General features: G+C 50.5%; 1 protein-coding gene across 2 annotated transcripts in view; it reads left to right on the top strand.

Moving 5' to 3' along the window:
- The window catches only part of LOC139268327 (tricarboxylate transport protein B, mitochondrial), a 106,658-nt gene extending 87,708 nt beyond the window's left edge, over window positions 1–18,950 (top strand). For both annotated transcript variants that reach the window (XM_070886401.1, XM_070886402.1), the window contains exons 7-9: window positions 2,682–2,797; window positions 12,402–12,475; window positions 18,799–18,950. In XM_070886401.1, coding sequence (XP_070742502.1) covers window positions 2,682–2,797; window positions 12,402–12,475; window positions 18,799–18,913 — 305 coding nt within the window. In that variant the 3' untranslated portion in view covers window positions 18,914–18,950. The remainder of the gene's footprint in view (window positions 1–2,681; window positions 2,798–12,401; window positions 12,476–18,798) is intronic.
- The last annotated feature ends 3,124 nt before the right edge of the window (window positions 18,951–22,074 follow it).

The following is a 22,074-nucleotide window of genomic DNA, read 5'->3' as shown; positions in this document are numbered from 1 at the left end:
CGATCGGGCTGGTGTCGAGTCAGCCCCACATCCCGCAGCACCGTCGGCAGATATCCTTCCCAGCTGGCATCGAACGGCAGCTGGCGTTTCCTGTGGCTCAGTGGGCAGCACTCTCGCCTCTCTGAGCCCGATAGTCGTGGGTTCGAAATCTCCACGTCCGGAGGGGAACTGCGGCGAAGAAATCCAGGTGGACACGCCTGTGGCTGAGGGAGGCGCTGCACTGTCCGGAGATTTCCGTTTGCCTCTTTTACATCTCTTTAACTAACTATTTTCCAGTTCTGATGAAGGGTCTCAGACCTGAAACGATAACTCTGTTTCTCTGTCCGCGGATGTTGCCTGGCCCGCTGAGCGTTTCCAGCATCTTATATTTTTTTGTTTCGGATTCCAGCATGTCGGCCAGTATTTTGCCATTTTACAGTCTGCTTCTGGGCTCCCGGGGGGGGCACAATCTGGCCAGAATCTGGTCAGAGGCATCGCAGTGCCCAGTGTCTACCATCAGGGGGAGACATTGCTCCATGAACACCAGCACCACACCTGCATCAATCGGCTGTACCTGCTCTCCATTGGACAGGGAGGGGGGAACCTCCTTCTCCAGGGCAATTCGGGACGGGCAATAAATGCCGGCCTTGTCAGGGATGCCCACGTCCCGTGAAAGAATTAAAAAAAAACACGGGCAGGGATAACACTTTGTTTTATCAAGTTGATAAGAAGAAGTAAGACTTGCATTTATATAGCGCCTTTCACGACCACCAGAAGTCTCAAAGCGCTTTACAGCCGACGAAGTACTTTTTTTCGGAGCAGGTCGGGGAGCAGAAGGAGCAACGTGGCGGTATACCACTCCAGGGAGCAGCGCAGGCTGGAGCAGGAGAGCAACGGCAGCGAAGAGAGATGTCGCCAAGGTCCAGGTCGGTGATTGGAGCGGGGGCAGGTACAGCAGGAGCGACAAGGTCAGGGCGCAGGAGCAGTGAGTGATCGTGGAGCGACGTGACCGGGGCCCAGGAGAGGCGTGAGTTCGGGGCCCAGGAGAGGCGAGGGCCCAGGGGCAGCATGGGCCCAGCCCACACTGCGATATGTGTGCGCACTGGGTCCGTGCAGCAGAGCCGGTCTCCAGTTGTCCTGGTTAACCCTTGCCACTGGACCAAGACCTAGCTCTGTCAAGCCCGTGTGGTGGCTGGTGTGCAACGGTCACCCCACGTTAAAAAAATCCACGCACAGGCATCTTCCTCCCTTCAACATGTAGTTCAGGATCTGGAATATTAGGTCCTTCATTGAAACTCCTGTGAACGTTTAGACGTGGAAGCAAGTCATCCTCGATTCGAGGGAGTGCCGATGATGAATGTGGGAAACCCGGTAGCCAGTTTGCGCACAGCAAGCTCCCACAAACAGCAATGTGATAATGACCAGATAATCTGTTTTTTTTTTGTTATGTTGACCGAGGGATAACTATTGGCCCCAGGACATCGGGGATAACTCCCCTGCCCTTCTTCAAAATATAAATACAAGTTGTTGTCATGGGATCTTATCCGAAATGCTGAAGAAAGTGCTCGGAAGACTAGTCAGTATAACTGGGAGGCATTGAGTACAGAAGCAAGGAAACCGTGCTCCACATTTACAGATCACTGGTTAGACTCTCGGCTGGAGTGTTAAGTCCAGCTCTGGGCCCCGCACTTTATGGAAGGATGTGAAGGCCTTAAAGAGGGTGCCGGGGCTGTTTCCCAGAATGGTGCAAGGGGGTGAGGGACTTTGGTTATGTAGCGAAGCGGGGATTGTTCTGCTTGGGGGCAGGAATGGTTAAGGGAAGACCCAATAGAGATGTTCAAAATGGTGAGGGGTTTAGATAGAGCAGTTAGGGAGACCAGAGGTCACAGATTTAAAATCATTGGCAAAAGAGCTAGAGGGGAGAGGAGGAGACATTTATTTTACACTGAGGACCGTTAAGATCTGGAACACAACAACAACTTGTATTTATATAGCGCCTTTAACGTAGTAAAAGGTCCCAAGGCGCTTCACAGGAGCGTTATCAAACAAAATGTGACACCGAGCCAGTTAAAGAGAAACGAGGGCAGGTGATCAAAGAGGTTGGTTTTAAGGAGCGTCTTAAAGGAGGAAAGAGAGGTGGAGAGGTTTAGGGAGGGAGTTCCAGAGCTTGGGGCCCAGGCAACAGAAGGCACGGCCACCGATGGTTGAGCGATTATAATCAGGGATGCTTAAGAGGGCAGAATTAGAGGAGCGCAGATATCTCGGGGGTGGGGGGGTGTTGTGGGGCTGGAGGTGATTACAGAGATTGAGGGACGAGGGCCACGGAGGGATTGAAAACAAGGGTGAGGATTTTGAAATCGAGGCGTTGCTTAACCAGGAGCCAGTGTAGGTCAGCGAGCACAGGGGGTGACGGGTGAGCGGGACTTGGTGCGAGTTAGGACATTAACTGAAAGGGCGGTGGAAACAGATTCAAGAGTAACTTACAAAAAAAGAATTTTTAAGATGCTTGAAGCGGAAAAATTTGCAGGACTGTGGGGAAAGGGCAGGGGGGGAGTGGGGTTTAATTGGATCGCTCTTTCAAAGAGCCAGCACAGGCACGATGGGCTGAATGGCCTCTGTCTGCGCTGTGAGATTGTATGATCGTGTGAAATGATGATTTCGGTACATTTGCTGGATAATTATAACCGTGTTTTCTCCATTAGGGGATAATCCAACGATGGAGATGAACCCTCTTATCACGGGCCTATTTGGAGCTGCAGCCGGAGCCGCCAGCGTGTTTGGTAACACGCCCCTTGACGTGATAAAGACCAGAATGCAGGTACGAGGGTTCGAGACTGCCGACAGTGACTGAAACTCCCGGCGATAACTGAGCCATTCCCGCTCTGAAAAATCCGGGGAAATGCAACTGGACGGCTAGGGGGAGGGTGTTAAATGCGGAGTGCACGCTATGTAACTGTCTCACAACCAACAGGAGCGAGCGGCAGAATGGAAGGCAGGTTGTACGGAGGAGAGACTGGAGAAACACGGAAATTTACAGCGCAGAAGGAGGCCATCTCGGCCCATCGTGTCCGCACCGGCCGACAAAGAGCCGCGCGGCCCTCGGTCAGCAGCCCTGAAAAGGTCACTTATAAACCCATGAACAACGAACAATGGCGGACAGGTAAAGAGCACCCAGCCCAACCAGTCCGCCTCACACAAGTGTGACACCCCTTGCACCGAAACATTCTACACTCCATCCCAACCGGAGCCATGTGATCTCCTGGGAGAGGCAAAAACCAGATTTAAAAACCCAGGCCAATTGGGGAAAAAAAAAATCTGGGAAAATTCCTCTCCGACCCATCCAGGCGGTCGAAACCAGTCCAGGAGATCACCCTGGCCGTATTCGATTCCTTGCAGTACTTACCATTATATCTGCGTGGGCCAACAAGAGGTCACCCAGTCTAACCCTAATTACCAGCTCTAGGTCTGTAACCCTGCAGGTTACTGCACTGTAAGTGCCCATCTAAGCACCTTTTAAATATGGTGAGGGTATCTGCATCCACCACCCTTCCAGGCAGCGAGTTCCAGATCCCCACAACCCTCTGCGTCAAGAAGCCTCCCCTCAAATGCCCTCTGAACCTTCCACCAACCACCTTAAACCTATGCCCCCTCGTAATAGACCTCTCCACCAATGGAAATAGGCCCTCACTATCCATTATATGCAGGCCCCTCAATATTTTGTACACCTCAGTGAGGTCCCTTCTCAACCTCACCTGTTCCAATGAGAATCTGGGGTGGTTCTGCTTAGAGCAAGGAAGGTTAAAGGGCGATTTAATAGAGATGCTTAAAATTACAAGAGGTTTTGATAGAATAAATACTGTTGGCAGGAGGGTCGGTAGCCAGAGGACACAGTTTTAAGATAATTGGCAGAGGGGGAGATGAGGAGACTGTTTTTACGCAGCGAATTGTTGTGATCTGGAACGCGCTGCGTGAAAGGGCGGTGGAAGTGGATTCAATGGCAGCCTTCAAACGGGAGTTGGATAAATACTGGAAAAGAAAGGTTTGCAGGACTGTGGGGACAGAGCAGGGCGGAGTGGGACTAATCGGATCGCTCTGTCACAGAGCCAGCACAGGCTCGATGGGCCGAATGGCTTCCTCTTGTGCTGTGAGATTGTATGGCTCAGTGGCTTCATTCACTGATGGCTTCACAGCCCCGAACACGCCACTGGCTCACTCCCCGGTATTGGCTGGGGTGCTACATTCGGGCCTCAGCACCCCTGGGCGGGGGGGGGGGGGGGGGGGAAGGGAAATCAGCCAGGCACCACCCCCCCCCCCCACCACTCTTCACTGCGGTCCGGGATCGATCGCTAAATGGTGGGGTGTTGAGGGTCTGCTGCGGAAAGATCAGGACATTGACTCCGTTGCTGCCCACAGTTGAATAACTGGCGGAGAGTTTGGTTAGGGTTGGGGCAGAATGCCCGACGCAGTGGAGATATGGGGGGTGGGTGGGGCTGGGAGGGTGATTCAGGAAGCTGCAGTGATGGCTGGGCCAGGGGTTGTTGGAACATGGAGGAGGGAGAGGCTGATGGGGAGGTCAGGCAAAGCATCTGGTTTGGCAGGAGGACTGGTGGACGATTTGCTGGAGCTAAACCACGCGACAGTTAAAGTGACGTTGCTGTGCACCAGCTCAGGTGCCTCCATTGCTCGGGCCAATCCGATACAGGTTAGACCTCCCTTGTCCGGGACCACCCCCTCGTCCGGCATGGGGCCGGGGCGGGGGGGTGGGGCGCGCATGCGCAGAACGCAGCCCACCTCCACTCCGACTTCGGGGCCGCTCCGACACTCGGCCCGCCGAGAGCCCACCGACACTGGGCCCCCCCCCCCCCCCTCCCCCCCGACACGTAGCCTGCTGGGGCCGAGCCAACACTTCGCATGTGAAAGAAATAGCGCAGTTCCCGAGTCAACATACCATACAATTGTCCGAAAGGTTGGTACACATTGTGCAGCAACTCTGCTTACTTTCAGCTCGCATAAAAGCATGTGATGTGAAGTTCAGAATGTAGCATGTAATTTAGCCGAGCGTGTACCTGGAAAGGAGGAAGAGACTGCTGCTTGGAAGATGCCATATCCATTTGAGGCTCCACCGACACTTTGAGCCAGCCCGGGTCACCGAACCCCCCCCCCAACCCTCGGGCCGCTGACCTCACCGCATTCGGCAAAATCCCTCATTCGGCACAGGCCAGGTCCCGAGGGTGCCAGACAAGGGAGGTTGAACCTGCAGTAGCACCTCGCGTGGAATACTGCCAAACCCGCCTGCCTTTTTTCCCCCATTCCCTCATTGTCCTGACTAATCTCCAATGTTAGCACATGCTAATCCAACGTGACCTTCAGATGCTAGCATTTACCTTTGACGTGTGACACCTGACACAGAGCAAAGACTGTCGAGGGTTGTGGGGAGCGGGCGGGGAAGTGGAGTTGAGTCCATGATCAGATCAGCCATGATCTTATTGAATGGCGGGGCAGGCTCGGGGGGTGGGGGGGGGGGGGGAGTCAAGTGACCGACTCCTGCTCCTATTTCTTACGTAATTCTTAAAATTGGGTCATATTCGATCAGGTAACAGAAGGCATGCAATCAAAGAAAGAGGTTAATTTGAGTTTAGTAAGGTGCAGCAACCCTATAAAAACAGACATTCTGGGGGAGCAAGTCAGGTCGTTCATGCCCCCGCCTCCAGTAAGCCCACTATAGCTCGTGGCTGTTAGCGCCTGTACCGAATTTTCAGCCGTGTTTTAAAGTTTAGCACCATGCGTTTTTTAAAAAATTCGTTCCTGGGATGTGGGCGTCGCTAGCAAGGCCGACATTTATTGCCCGTCCCTAATCGCCTTAGTGATTGTGATTGTGTTAAGTTCCTCCCCCCCCCCCCCCATAGCCCCTTGATGATCACTGTTGGGATATTGTTTGTGTACTCCACCGTAAAGACTGATACAAAATATTTGTTCAGAGTTTCTGCCATCTCCATGTTCCCCATTACTAATTCCCCGGTCTCATCCTCTAAGGGATCAACATTTACTTTAGCCACTCTTTTTTTCTTTTTATATACCTATAGAAACTCTTGCTATCTGTTTTTATATTTTGTGCAAGTTTACTTTCATAGTCTATCTTCCCTTTCTTAATCATTTTTTTAGTCATTCTTTGCTGGCTTTTAAAAGCTTCCCAATCTTCTGTCCTCCCACTAGGTTCAGCCGCTTTGTATTCCCTTGTTTTTAATTGGATACCGTCCTTTATTTCTTTAGTTAGCCACGGATGGCTATCTTTTCTCTTACACCCTTTCCTCCTCACTGGAATATATTTTTCTTGAGAGTAGTGAAATATCTCCTTAAATGTACGCCACTGTTCATCATCAACCGTCCGACACTTTAATCTATTTTCCCAGTCCACTTTAGCCAACTCTGCCCTCATACCTTCATAGTCTCCTTTATTTAAGCTTAGTACGCTGGTTAGAGATCCAACTTTGTCACCTTCCATCTGAATTTGAAATTCAACCATGCTATGGTCACTCATTCCGAGGGGATCCTTTACTAATCCCGTTTCATTAATCCCGTCTCATTACACAGGACCAGATCTAGGATAGCCTGCCCCCTGGTTGGTTCCGTTACATACAGCTCAAGAAACCTATCCCTTATGCACTCTATGAACTCTTCCTCAAGGCTACCCTGACCAATTTGATTTGTCCAATCAATATGGAGGTTAAAGTTATTGTGTTGCTAACACAGATGAGGCTGCACACAGTGGGGGTTAAAGTAACAGTGACCTCAGTCTTTATTAAGACACTCCAGAGTGAGGAACAGGCCTTAGGGGCCGGCTTATCTACAGTGCTCCCAAGGGTTGCTGGGATCCCTTGGGACTTCAGGGGATGAGCTCCCTGGTGGCGGAACATGGGAGTGCATGCTTTACAGATACACAACATCACTCCCCCCCCCCCCCCAAAGTCAAAGTGAAAACTATTTACAAGGTGAGGCGGTCGGGAGCCTTTCTTTCCCTGGTGAACCGCCTCGGTACAAATGTCTGTTCTGGTGTGTTGGCTGTGCCCTCGCTGGGCTGGCGTGTTGTTGGCCCTGCAGGGCTGCTGGGTGAGCCTGACCTTGCTGGGCTGTTGGGCGTGATGGGTTCAATTTCCTGGTCCGGGGCGGTGCCGTTGATCCTTTGGGTGTGTGTTGTGGGGTCAAAAAAGGTGGTGTCTGCTGTGGGTTGTTCAGGGCAGTCTGTGAACCGCAGCCTCGTTTGGTCCAGGTACTTTCTGCAAATTTGTCCATTGTCTAGTTTGACTACAAACACCCTATTCCCTTCTTTAGCTATCACCGTGCCCGCGATCCACTTGGGACCATGTCCATAATTTAGCACATACACAGGGCCATTCAGATCAATTTCCCGTGACACAGTGGCGCGACCATCGTTTACATTTTGTTGCTGCAACCTGCTCTCTACCTGATCATGCAGGTTGGGGTGAACCAGCGAGAGTCTGGTTTTAAGTGTCCTTTTCATGAAGAGCTCAGCCGGGGGCACCCCTGTGAACGAGTGGGGTCTCATGCGGTAGCTGAGCAGTACTCGGGACAGGCGGGTTTGGAGTGAGCCTTCTGTGACTCATTTGAGGCTCTGTTTGATTGTTTGTACTGCCCGCTCTGCCTGCCCATTGGAGGCTGGTTTAAACGGGGCCGAGGTGACATGTTTGATCCCTTTGCGGGTCATGAATTCTTTAAATTCGGCACTGGTGAAACATGGCCCGTTGTCACTGACCAGTATGTCAGGCAGGCCGTGGGTGGCAAACATGGCCCTCAGGCTTTCAATGGTGGCGGTGGCGGTGCTTCCCGACATTATTTCACATTCAATCCATTTTGAAAAAGCATCCACCACCACCAGGAACATTTTACCGAGAAACGGGCCCGCATAGTCGACATGGATCCTTGACCATAGTCTGGAGGGCCAGGACCACAAACTTAGTGGTGCCTCTCTGGGCGCTTTGCTCAACTGAGCACATACGCTGCATTGCCGTACACGGGACTCTTTAAGTCAGAGTCGATACCAGGCCACCACACGTGGGTTCTGGCTATCGCTTTCATCATTACTATACCCGGGTGTGTGCTGTGGAGATCCAAGATGAATGTCTCCCTGCCCTTTTTTGGTAGCACTATGCAGTTACCCCACAACAGGCAGTCTGCCTGAATGGACAGCTCGTCCTTTCGCCGCTGGAATGGCTTGATTAGCTCTTGCATTTCAACGGGGATGCTGGCCCAGCTCCCATGCAGCACACAGTTTTTTACTAGGGACAGCAGAGGATCTTGGCTGTTCCAAGTCCTAATCTGGTGGGCCGTGACAGGTGATTTATCATTTTCAAACGTTTCCATGACCATCAACAAGTCTGTGGGCTGTGCCACCATCAACAAGTCTGCAGGCTGCGCCATTTCCACCCCCGTGGTGGGCAATGGTAGCCGACTGAGAGCATCCGCACAGTTCTCAGTGCCTGGCCTGTGACGGATGGTATAGTTATACGCTGATAGTGGGAGTGCCCACCTTTGTATGTGGGCTGAGGCATTAGTATTTATCCACTTGTTTTCAGCGAACAGGGATGTGAGGGGCTTGTGATCGGTTTCCAGCTCAAATTTGAGGCCAAACAGGTACTGATGCATTTTCTTTACCCCGAACACACGCTAAAGCCTCTTTCTCAATCATGCTGTAGGCCCTCTCGGCCTTAGACAAGCTCCTGGAGGCATAGGCGACAGGTTGCAACTTCCCCGCAACGTTAGCTTGATGTAATACACACCCGACTTCGTACGACGACGCGTCACATGCTAGCACAAGTCTTTTACACAGGTTATACAATACAAGCAGCTTGTTGGAGCATAAAATGTTTCTGGCTTTCTCAAAAGCAATTACTTGGTTTTTTCCCCATACCCAGTTCTCACCTTTGCACAATAACACATGTAGGGGCTCTAAGAGGGTGCTTAACCCCGGTAGGAAGTTACCAAAATAGTTGAGGAGTCCCAGGAACGACCACAGCTCTGTGACGTTCTGTGGCCTGGGCGCGTTCCTGATAGCCTCTGTCTTGGCGTCTGTGGGCCGAGTGCCGTCCGCCGCGATCTTTCTCCCCAAAAACTCCACTTCTGTTGCCATGAAGACGCATTTCAACCTCTTCAGCTGCAGCCCTACGCGATCCAGTCACTGGAGGACCTCCTCCAGGTTTTGTAGGTGCTCGGCGGTGTCCCGACCGGTGACCAATATGTCGTCCTGAAAGACCACCGTGTGTGCTACCAACTTGAGTAGGCTCTCCATGTTTCTCTGGAAGATCGCTGCAGCTGACTGAATTCCAAACAGGCATCTGTTGTAGATGAACAGTCCCTTGTGCGTGTTGATGCAGGTGAGGCCCTTCGCAGACTCCTTCAGCTCCTGCATCATGTAGGCCGAAGTCAGGTCGAGCTTGGTGAACGTCTTGCCTCCTGCCAGCGTCGCAAATAGATCGTCTGCCTTCGGTAGCGGGTATTGGTCCTGTAGCGAGAAACGATTAATAGTTACTTTATAATCGCCGCAAATCCTGACCGTGCCATCACTTCTGAGTACTGGAACAATCGGGCTGGCCCACTCGCTGAATTCCACTGGGGAGATGATGCCCTCGCGTTGCAGCCTGTCCAGCTCGATTTCCACTCTCTCCCTCATCATGTGAGGTACTGCTCGCGCCTTGTGGTGAATGGGTCATGCCTCTGGGACCAAGTGGATCCGCACCTTCGCCCCGGAAAAGTTTCCAATGCCTGGCTCAAAAAAGGGAAGGAAATTTGTTAAGAACCTGGGTACATGAGGCCTCATCGACATGTGATAGCGCTCGGATGTCATCCCCGTTCCAGCGGATTTTGCCCAGCCAGCTCCTTCCAAGCAGTGTGGGGCCATCGCCCGGGACAATCCAGAGTGGTAGTTCGTGCACCGTGCCCTCCTAGGTGACCTTGACCATGGCACTGCCCAGGACAGTGATAAGCTCTTTGGTGTACGTTCTCAGTTTCGTGTGGATGGGGCTCAGGGCTGGTCTGAATGCCTTGTTGCACCACAGTCTCTCAAACATCTTTTTACTCATGATGGATTGGCTAGCGCCAGTGTCCAGTTCCATGGCTACAGGTAAGCCATTCAATTTTACGTTCAGCATTATAGGTGGACATTTTGTCAAAAATGTGTGCACCCCGTGTACTTCAACATCTGCCTCCTCTCTCTCAGGCTCAAAATTGCTTTGATCCACCATGGACTGATCTTCCTCTGCCACGTGGTGGTTAGCAGGTTTTGCAGAGCTTGCAACTCGTCTGCAAGCTCGTTGGAGGTGCCCCATTGTTCCACAGCTCTTGCAAACATACCCTTTGAAGCGGCATGAATAGCCTGAATGGAAGCCTCCACAACACCAAGAAGGTGTGTTTTGCCTTGCATTCATCCTTTGTTGGGGAATCTAAGTTATCTGGGTCACCTGAGACCTGCTGGCAGTTGCAGACTCGTGGGTTCTGCCCTGTACATTTCTGTTCGCAAACACAGTTCGTTAATTTATGAACATTGCTAGCACTTGTGTGCTGAGAGATTTGTTTGGTGTTATCACTAGTGGATATAAACGCCTGTGCTATCGCAATGGCCTTACTGAGGGTCGGTGTCTCTACAGTCAAAAGTTTTCGTAGGATGTCTCTCGTGGCCAATGCCCAGTACAAAAATGTCTCTGAGCATCTGCTCCAGGTAGCCATCAAACTCACATTGTCCTGCAAGTCGCCTTAGCTCAGCAACGTAGCTCGCCACTTCCTGACCTTCAGATCGCTGACACGTGTAGAACCAATACCTCGCCATCAGCACGCTCTCCCTCGGGTTAAGATGCTCCCGTACCAGTGTACACAGCTCCTCATACGACTTATCTGTGGGTTTCACCGGAGCCAGAAGATTCTTCATGAGGCTGTAGGTCGGTGCCCCGCAGACCGTGAGTAGGACCGCTCTCCTTTTTGCAGTGCTTCCTTCTCCGTCCAGCTTATTGGCTACAAAGTACTGGTCTAGCCGTTCGACATAGGCTTCCCAGTCCTCACCCTCCGAGAACTTCTCCAGGATGTCCACAGTTTGCTGCATCTTTGCGTTGGATTCGTATTCTCATCGTCAGTTATTGTGTTCCTAACACAGATGAGATTGCACACCGGGGAGGTTAAAGTAACAGTGACCTCAGTCTTTAATAAGACACTCCAGAGTGAGGAACAGGCCTTAGGGGCCGGCTTATATACAGTGCTCCCAAGGGATGCTGGGATCCCTTGGGACTTCAGGAGATGAGCTTCCTGATGGCGGAACATGGGAGTGCATGCTTTACAGATAAACAACAAAAATCACCCATGATTATTGCTGTCCCTTTTTACAAGTCCCCACTATTTCCTGGTTTATGCTCCGACCAACAGAGTTGCTACTGTTAGGGGGCCTATAGACTACGCCCACTGGTGACTTTTTCCCCTTATTATTCCTTATCTGCACCCAAACTGTTTCAACATCCTGATCATTTGAGCCAATATCATTTCTCACTACTGCAGTGATTCCATCCTTTATCAATAGAGCTACCCCACCTCCTTTTCCTTTCTGTCTGTCCTTCCGGATTGTCAAACACCCCTGAATATTTAGTTCCCAGTCCTGGTCACCTTGCAACCACGTCTCTGTAATGGCTATCAGATCATACCCATTTGTCTCAATTTGTGCCGTCAACTCATCTATTTTGTTACAAATGCTACGTGCATTTAGACAAAGTGCCTTTAAATTTATTTTTTTTTACCCTTTTTTCCTCTCTCCTTCAAACTCATTTTCTTTATTTCTGCTTTCTAATGCCAGCTTTTCTCCCCTCCCGACTGAATCTTCCCTAAAGGACATGTGAACCAGATGGGTTTTTACAACATTCCGGTAGTTTCATGGTCACCGTTACTGATACCAGCTTTTTTAAATTCCAGATTTATGGAATTAAATGAATTTAAATTCCCCCAGCTGCCTTGGTGGGATTTGAACTCGTGTTTCCAGATTGAGTTCCAGGTCGCTGGATTACTAGTCCAGTACCATAACCACCATGCTACTGTTCCCCATGTTGCAATGTATGCTTGCATTTATTGATCGTCTGTATCTGATCTACCTCACTTATAAAATTGCTTTGCGTACCGAGTGAAGAAATAAAGGTATTGACCCTGAAGCAGCAACTGCTTTTGTTCCAACTCCAGTATCGAGAAACAGCACGTGTGATTTCAACAGTGGGACCCACTGCTTTTACACGGGAGTTCCAGCAGGGTCTGAACTTCTCACCATATAGTCCCTCACTGAGTGCTGGCTCTGTCAGAACCCCTCACCGCACGGGGGAGAGTAAGGTGGGAAGGTTAAGGAGTTTAGTCCTGTGCTCTAAAACTTGTCTCCATTGTTTCAGGGTCTGCAGGCTGACAAATACAAGAGTACCTGGGACTGTGCTTACAAGATAATGAAGTATGAGGGACCAGTAGCGTAAGTAAAACGACTTAAATTCTTTTTCTGTGTCAGCTATGGCTCAGTGGGCAGCACACTTGACTCCATGTCAGAAGGTTGTGGGTTCAAGTCCCACTCCAGGGACTTGAGCACAAAAATCCAGGCTGACACTCCCAGTGCAGTGCTGAGGGAGCGCCGCACTGTCGGAGGGGCAGTACTGAGGGAGTGCCGCACTGTCGGAGGGGCAGTACTGAGGGAGTGCCGCACTGTCGGAGGGGCAGTGCTGAGGGAGCGCCGCACTGTCGGAGGGGCAGTACCGAGGGAGCGCCGCACTGTCGGAGGGGCAGTGCTGAGGGAGCGCCGCACTGTCGGAGGGGCAGTACCGAGGGAGCGCCGCACTGTCGGAGGGGCAGTACTGAGGGAGTGCCGCACTGTCTCAGGTGCCGTCTTTCGGATGAGACGTTAAACCATGGACGTAAAAGATCCCGTGGCATATTTCGAAGAAGAGCAGGGGAGTTATACCCGGTGTCCTGGGGCCAATCAACGTCACTAATAAACAGATTATCTAGTCGTTATCACATTGCTGTTTCTGGGAGCTTGCTGTGTGAAAATTGGCTGCCACATTTTACAGCGGATTACACAGGATATACGGCCCAGAAACAGGACATTCGGCCCAACCAGTCCATGCCTACGTTTATGCTCCACTCGAGCCTCCTCCCGTCTTTCCTCATCTAAATCTATCAGCATAACCCTCTATTCCCTTCTCCCTCATATGCTTGTCTAGCCTCCCCAGTCACATTACAACAGTGACTACACTCCAAAAGTACTTCATTGGCTGTAAAGCGCTTTGAGACGTCCGGTGGTCGTGAAAGGCGCTATATAAATGCAAGTCTTTTTTACGGGGCTGGGCAGCCAATTCAAAACAGCGTGCTAGTGCGGGTTTCTCCATTGGACAGTCCGTGAGCCGGCTCCATGGGATGTCTGCGGGGCCCTGGGAGCAATCATAACAGGGCATTGGAAAAAAACAGGAACTAGCGGGATGGCTGATGGTCAGGACTCATCCAGTTGAGCAATGAAGAGTCTGTTTGCTTTCTGATTTAAAAAAAAATTTGTTCACGGGATGTGAGCGTTGCTGGCAAGGCCGGCATTTATCGCCCATCGCTAATTGCCCCTTGAGAAGGTGGTGGTGAGCTGCCTTCTTGAATCGCTGCAGTCCGTGTGGTGAAGGTGCTCCCACAGTGCTGACTTTGTCGTAGCGGTTTGGTACAACTGAGTGTCTCGCTGGGCCATTTCACAGGGCTGTTAAGAGTCAACCCACATTGCTGTGGGTCTGGAGTCACATATAGGCCAGACTGGGTAAGGACGGCAGATTTCCCTCTCTAAAGGACATTAGTGAACTAGATGGGTGTTTCCGACAATCGGGTAGTTTTATAGTCACCATTACTAATACTAGCTTTTTAATTCCAGATTTATTTAATTAACTGAATTTAAATTCCCCAGCTGCCGTGGTGGGATTTGAACTTGCGGTCTCCGGATCATTACTCCAGGTGTCTGGATTACTGGTCCAGTAACAAAACCACTACGCTACCGTACCCCAAGATTGGCCATGGCAAAGCGATGCGCGACCAATGGCGGCAGGGGCGGGAGCGGGGGCGGGGCATTTGGAGGGTAGAGGTCATGTGATAGAACCTCCAGGAATACATCCGACCAGAGTTGGTAACCCAAACACTCGGTGTCACTGTCAGCCATCACTGTCACTGCACGTAACGCCTGACCTTAGTTTGGCACAAGCATAAGAACATAATAGGAGCAGGAGTCGGCCATTCAGTCCCTCGAGCCTGCTCCACCATTCAATAAGATCACGGCTGATCTTCTACCTCAACTCCACTTTCCTGCACTATCCCCATATCCCTTGTTTCCCTTAATATGCAAAAATCTATCGGTCTCTGTCTTGAATATACTCAACGACTGAGCCTCCACAGCCCTCTGGGGTAGAGAATTCCAAAGATTCACCACCCTCTGAGTGAAGAATTTTCTCCTCATCTCAGTCCTAAATGGCCAACCCCTTATTCTGAATCTGTGACCCCTGGTTCCAGACTTTCCAGCCAGGGGAAACATCCTCCCTGCATCTACCCTGTCAAGCCTTGTAAGAATTGTGTATGTTTCAATGAGATCACCTCTCATTCTTCTAAACTTTAGAGAATATCGGCCTAGTCTGCTCAATCTCTGAAGCATTTGTTTTGTTCACAGGGTAGCCCAGGACCCTGGCAGCCCCCCCTCCCCCCTCGCCCCACTCCCCTCGGCAGACCCGTGCTGAGACTATGCTGCTGAGACCTCGGTACATTTTGGAGTGTAGTCACTGTTGTAATCTGGGAAACGCAGCAGCCAATTTGCGCACAGCAAGCTCCCACAAACATCAATGTGATCATCAGTTTTTTGCGGGATAATTGAGTTATTGATTGAGGGATAAATATTGGCCCCAGGACACCGGGGGGGTAACTCCCCTGCTCTTCTTCGAAATAGTGGCCATGGGATCTTTTACGTCCACCTTTGAGGGCAGACGGGGCCTCTGTTTAACATCTCATCCGAAAGGCGGATCGAAAGGTCAGGATCACGTGAGACTCTGTAATCGCTTTTATTGACATTAAGGCAGAACAGTTTTCCAGGCAAAGGTGCCCTACGACCTTGTGTCGGAGGTTACGGGGTGATTTGATTCAGGTTCTTTGGATTTTGACAGGAATTGCTGGGGTGGACAGAGCGAAACATTTTCCGTTGGTGGGGGCAGGGGGTGTCCAGGACCAGAGGACATAAATCAGAGCCAGGCCATTCAGATGAGAAACTAGCAAAACATTTTTTTATGCACAGGGCAGTAGGAGTGTAAATCTCTCTCCCGCAGAAAGCAGCAGATGTCAGCTCAATGCATCATTTTCAATCCGCAATCGATAGAGTTTTGCTAGCCAAGGGTATTAAAGGAAATGGAGCCAAGGCAGGTGGCTGGAGTTGGGATACAGACCAGCCATCATCTCATTGAATGGCGGAACAGGCTCGAGGGGCTGACTGGCCGACTGTTATTTGGGAGCACAGCTCAGGAACAAGGGTGATCGAATCCGTCTCCTGGGGGATTGTGGGGTCAATGACTTCTTCTTTAAATGTTTCTTGTGTCTTGCTAGTTCCAAAGTCCTCCTTTTTAAACTTTTAGTGATAACATAAGAATTAGGAACAGGAGTAGGCCATTCGGCCCCTCGAGCCTGCTCCACCATTCAATGAGATCATGGCTGATCTTCTACCTCAGCTCCACTTTCCTGCACTATCCCCATATCCCTTTATTCCATTAATATCCAAAAATCTATCGATCTTAGCCTTGAATATACTCAACGACTGAGCCTCCACAGCCCTCTGGGGTAGAGAATTCCAAAGATTCCCCACCCTCTGAGTGAAGAAATTTCTCCTCATCTCAGTCCTAATTGGCCGACCCCTTATTCTGAGACTGTGACCCCTGGTTCTAGACTCCCCAGCCAGGGGAAACATCCTCCCTGCATCTACCCTGTCAAGCCCTGTAAGAATTTTGTATGTTTCAATGAGATCACCTCTCATTCTTCTAAACTCTAGTCTACTCAATCTCTTCTCATAAGACAATCCCCCCATCCCAGGAATCAGTCTGGTGAACCTTTAGCTATTACCAAATAAGGAAAGTGTTAACTTGCTCCCAGATGATTTTGTCCTGCACTCTCCGCTGATGTCCATCCTTGAGATTGGCATATCGCCGTGTTCCCACAGTAGCTTGCATTGTTTTAACGGTGGTAGCAGTTCTGCCATTGAATTGTAACATTGTTCTTATCGTGATGAATCCTTGTTTTTTTTTTAAACAATTTCAGCAGCCTAAACACGTCAAACAGGCTCAATCACGAACATCAAATGGGAAACCATCCCTGTCATGTGGGGTTTTTTCCCCCGAGGAGCATTCGTTGAAAATTGCCATGTGCCATTGCCAACAATACAGAAGGGGGGGGTAACTTGCCGTGAAGCACAGGATCGATGGGCCGAATGGCCTCCTTCTGTGCTGATCGATTCTACAAAATCAGACAGCCTGCTTCAAACCCACATTGGCTCGCCCCAATTTATGGCGGTAAATCCAGCCTGTACCATAACTGGGGCTATTCTCCTTCGAGCACAGAAAGTTAAAGTGAGATTTGATGAAGTTGTTCAAAACCAGGAAGGATTTTGAGTAAATAAGGAGAAACTTTTCCCAGTGGCAGAAGGGTTGGTAACCAGCGGACACAGATTTAAGGCGATCGGCAAAAGGGCCAGTAGAAGTTTGGAACTCTCTTCCGCAAATGGCAATTGATGCTGGATCAATTGTTTATTTTAAACCTGAGATTGATAGATTTTTGTTAATCAAAAGTATTAAGGGATATGTGCCAAAGGTCAAAGGTATATTAAGGGAATCAAGGGATATGGGGATAATGCAGGAAAGTGGAGTTGAGGTCGAAGGTCAGCCATGATCTCATTGATAGGTGGACATTTTCCACCCTTCAATATGTAGTTCGGGAATGTCAGGTCCCTCATTGAAACACCTGTGAACGCATCCCTTTCTGGTGTGAAAGCAAGTCATCCTCAATACAATGTACTGCCTAATACTATACTATATTAATTGAATGGCGGAGTAGGCTCGAGGGGCCGAATGGCCTATTCCTGCTCCGAATTCTTATATAGGGTTAGGTCACAGATCAGCCATAATCTCATTGAAAGGCTGAACAGTTTCGAGGGGCCGAATGGCCGACTCCTGTTCCTATGTCCCTATAAAAGAAACAGACAGGAGGAGAATAATTTTTTGTTCCACGGCGAGTTGTGATCTGGAACACGCTGCCTGAAAAGGCGGTGGGAGCAGATTCAATAGTAATTTTCAAAAGGGAATCTGATTGGTGCCTGAAAAAGATAAATTTGCAGGGCAATGGGGAAAGAGCAGGAGCGGCGGAGAGGGGGGGGGGAATGTGGGACTAATTGGACAGCTCTTTCACAGAGCTGGCACGATGGGTCGAATGGCCCCCTTCTGTGCAGTACGATTCTATGTGGGCTTGCCAATTCTGGTTGGACATATTCCAGGAAGTGTCATCACATGACCTCTCACCTCCAAGCGCCCCGCCCCCACGCCCCTCTGCCATTGGTCGCCTGATCTGTCCGTCCCAGCGGCTCCCCGCTGTCCCACAGCCAATTGGAAAGGGATTGGACCCTTCGTTACCTGACTGACTGGCTCTCATAAACTCGTCCAAACAAAGTTTTTTTTTTTCTCGTTCTCCAATATTTTTCTAACCAGTGAACGAGAACCTTGAAAGAAAATGAAAACAAATACACTTTTTATCGCCTCAATGGTTTTTCTTTCGGGTTTTTATTCACAGTAGCGTCTTGAGGATTAATCTTTAATTCCTGGCGACTCCAGACCAATCCTGGAAGGTTGGTGTAATGTATTTGCTTCATGGACTCTTTTTAAGAATTCATAGCAACACATGGCTATTAAGAACTAGTTGGTTTATTAATAAAGGTTTAACAATCACACTACATATTACCAGTTCATCCACCAGGCTCACAACTGCATACCTCATCGTAGATGACCTAGACCCAAATGACTGGGGTTTTATTGAGTCTTGTGAACATCACGTGACTGGCTAAGCCACTCACAATGCAACAGCTCTACAACTATTTTTGTGAACCTATAAATCAAGTTCCCCCTTGTTAAAGGGGCACTAAAACCAGCAAAGTAAACATTTGACAATCACATTAAAATTTGGTTGCCGGGGGTGATGATGCACTCCAGTCCCTCCGGCGCCCACATCTCCAGGGACACGCTGGCTCAGATGTAACTGTGGAAGAGAGGCAGGCAGTCGGGCTGAACGACCCCCTCGACCGCCCGCTGCCTGGACCGGTTAATGGCCACCTTGGCCAGGCCCAGGAGCAGTCCTACGAGGAGGCCTTCCAACCTGCCCGCTCCCCTCCGCACAGGGTGCCCAAAGATCAGGAGCGTGGGACTGAAGCGCAACCAGAATTTGAGGAGCAGCCTCTTCAAATATTGGAAGAGGGGCTGCAACCTCACACATTGAACTTGGACATGGAACACGGACTCTTCCAAACCGCAGAAATTGCAGGTGGCCCGGGAGTCCGTGAACCGACTTAAAAACCGATTGCACGGGACTGCTCCGTGCACCACCCTCCAGGCTAAGTCCCCAATAAATAGAGGGAGGACTCCCGCGTAGAGAGCACTACACTGGGGGCAACCGCTCCACAAGCCTGAGAGAATCCTCACAGGTACGTACATTAAAGTTGGCGACGCTAATTAAATATCTTGTGTCTTCTCTCCCACCCCCCAGGTTTTACAAAGGAACCGTTCCACGCCTAGGTCGGGTTTGCCTGGATGTGGCCTTAGTGTTCATCATCTACGAGGAAGTGGTGAAGATACTGAACAAGGTTTGGAAGACCGACTGAAGCCATTGGGGGAAGGGGGAGACCGTTGCCGTGGCGACCAGAGGGGCGGGGGGAGGGAGGGAGGGAGGGAAGGAAGGAAGGAGGAGACCATGGGAAGAATAACTGGATCGCGACAAGACGAGGAGCCGTGGAAGAATTCGGAATCGGCCAACCCTGGAGGTAGATTTCTTCACTTTGCCTGTGGCCTAGCGATGTAATAATTAGTCTGTGAGCGAATCAGGTCGGCTAGCTGAGAGGAAGAGTTAAATTATTCATGTAACCGGGTGACCTGTGGCCTTGGTAATGTTTTACGTGCCAATAGATGGTGTTTGAATTTTTATTCTTAATTTTATTTTGTGCCAAAGTGAATGTTGTCTTTTTAATGTCATCGTTGTTATCAGGAGAAGGGGGCTGGGAGAAAACTAGCTGATTGTTTTAACTGTCACTGCAGTGCCTACAGACCGTGAAACATAAAATCTGTGGGGATGGAATGATCTCTGCAAGTACCAGGGCTTCAATGGCGGGCTGGAGGGGGAGGGGGGATGGATCATGTGACCAGGAGGTCAGCTGCCGTGGATCGTGGGTAATGGTTGCCCAAAAGGATGCGGCAGCCAAGGCAGTTGAGGTAGAGACCAGCCAAGGTTTCATTGAATGGCGGCACAGGCTCGAAGGGGTCTGAATGCCCGCTCCCATGTTCCTAACCCATGTCCGCAGGCTCTCACCATCCTGTCACGGTGCCGTGTCCCATTTGACCTTATTACTCGGCCCGCGTGTCGGTGTGTTTTTAAATTGTTGTTCATTCGGACGGTAAATCTGTCTGTAACTCAGTCTGGAGGAGCGCTTCCTTCTGTGAATGTAAACTCGTTTTTAATGTAGCAGTGGTCCGTGTTTTGTGTCGTAATAGTTCCAAAGGCACCCCTCCGCCCACCCCCCCCCCCTCCCCCGCCCCTGCCCCAGGGTGGGTAATGAAGTGCCCCACCAAGTCTGGAGGCCCCCTGCTCTTAAAGCTCACGGTCGAGCTAATGGGTGTTACCGGGACGCGCACCAAAAGAGAGGGCGGGGGGGGGGGGGAATATCCCGACCTCGTGGCTCTCCGGAGGTGTGCGGCGAGAGAGGTTTGCCGATTCCGCCGGCGAGCGGCCCCTTGGGAAACCTGGGACCAGCGTGGGCCGCCATTACTCACGATCCAAAGCAGCGTCCGCCTCCAGGGAGGTGGGGAGGGGAGGGGAGGGGTGTGGGTGTGGGGGTGGGTTGCAGACACAGGCGACCTACCCGAGGGGCTTGTTCCAAAGACGCACCAGGCGGCACAGCGTCTGATTTGCCTTTTAGAGGGGAGGGGGGGGCGGTGGGGCATGACCACCTTCAATGCCGGGGGGAGACGAAGAATCCGGGGGCGGGCACGGTGGGGGGCCGCTTGTGCCATCTGCTCAGCGCGTCTGGCTTGTACCGCTGAGGCAATAAGCAATAAGAGCTTGTTTTTGGTTTGCCAAAATACTTGTGTGTGTGAAGATGGTGTTGGTTTAGAACCATGACACAAACTGGCGGCGAGCTGAATTATCCCCCCCCCCCCCCCGCCAACATTCCCTTTAATTTTTGGGGGGTGCCCCTTTAAGGGAGCTGCAGAGCATGCGCGGCAATGCAGCTTAAAGGGAACGTTGGCCCCTCCCCGCCCCCACCCCCAGTCAATGTTATGGAGTCTGTTCCAGCCGTGACCTTTTGTCATTGTAATTACTGTATTATATTATCCTCATTCTGTTTGGGCAATGTTTACAATATGGTGTATTAATGATAATAAATTAACTGAGCATCAACCACCAGGATTCTGTTCTTATTTCATTTAAACTCGGCTGTTGTGTGTTTATACCCGGCCGTGGTGTGTGTCCAGTACCCCGCTATCGGCTGCCATTTATACTTGGCCTCTTCTTGCCTCCTTTATCTTATATTTTATCAGCTCTGGCCTCACGATCTGGGAGGGAAAAAGAGAAAGACTTGCATTTATATAGCGCCTTTCACAACCACTGGACATCTCAAAGCGCTTTACAGCCAATGAAGTATTTTTGGCGTGTCGTCACTGTTGTAATGTGCGAAACGCGGCAGCCAATTTGCGCACAGCAAGCTCCCACACACAGCAATGTGATAATGACCCAGATAATCTGTTGTTAGTGAAGCTGATTGAGGGATAAATATTGGCCCCAGGACAACTCCCCAGCTCTTCTTCGAAATAGTGGCCACGGGATCTTTTACCTCCACCTGAGAGAGCAGACGGGGCCTCGGTTTAACGTCTCATCCGAGAGACAGTGCAGCACTCCCTCAGCACTGCACTGGGAGCATCAGCCGAGATTATTTTTTTGTGCTCAAGTAGCTGGAGTGGGACTTGAACCCACAACCCTCTGACTCAGAGGCGAGTGTGCTGCCCACTGAGCCACAGCAAAAATGCTCTTTAACGTGGCCAGATCAATGAACAGGTTGCCCTGGTCAAAGGTGCTATATAAATGCAGATTGTTGTTGTAAATGACCAGTCAGGGAACCGACAGCATGAGAGAGCCAGGAACATGTGGCTCCACGAATGTTGCAGAGCAGCAGGGGTGATTCAGAGCTGGGTCTTGAGGGGGTCACTAATGGTGGAGAAATTCGAATGGGGAGCTGCTGCTCATTTACATTACCCACAAATATTTTCTCATACTGTGACTGGATTTCGATTTGTGCCCCTGTTCGGTGTGGGAACGAAAGCCCATGTTACCCGAATACTTCGCTGTCGGCGCAGTCTGTGATGACACACGCTGGGTTAAAAGTTCAAGCAGCTTTCTGACGGATGTGGAGTGTTGTGAAGTTTGGATCAAAGCAGAGGATGTCTCCACAAGAACAAGATGTTCGACGGCGTGAGGGTCATTCAGCCATTCAAATGCATCAGTCTGTGTGTTTACAGTAATGCATGGCGCGAGTCGATTGTGGCAATGAGACCTGATTTCAGGACAATGGATAGCCAGTCGTTTAGTCTGCATCGTCTCTTTGTTGTTTTATTTGTATGTACCGGTGATCATCATCATCATCATCATCATCATAGGCAGTCCCTCGGAATCGAGGAAGACTTGCTTCCACTCGAAAAGTGAGTTCTCGGGTGACTGTACAGTCCAATATGGGGATGTACAGTCTCTGTCACAGGTGGGACAGACAGTGGTTGA

The sequence above is a fragment of the Pristiophorus japonicus genome, chromosome 8 (assembly GCF_044704955.1).
Source record: "Pristiophorus japonicus isolate sPriJap1 chromosome 8, sPriJap1.hap1, whole genome shotgun sequence".
Taxonomy (NCBI): Eukaryota; Metazoa; Chordata; class Chondrichthyes; family Pristiophoridae; genus Pristiophorus; species Pristiophorus japonicus.
Note: the sequence above shows the minus strand (reverse complement) of the source record. Positions and strands in the feature narration are given on the sequence as shown.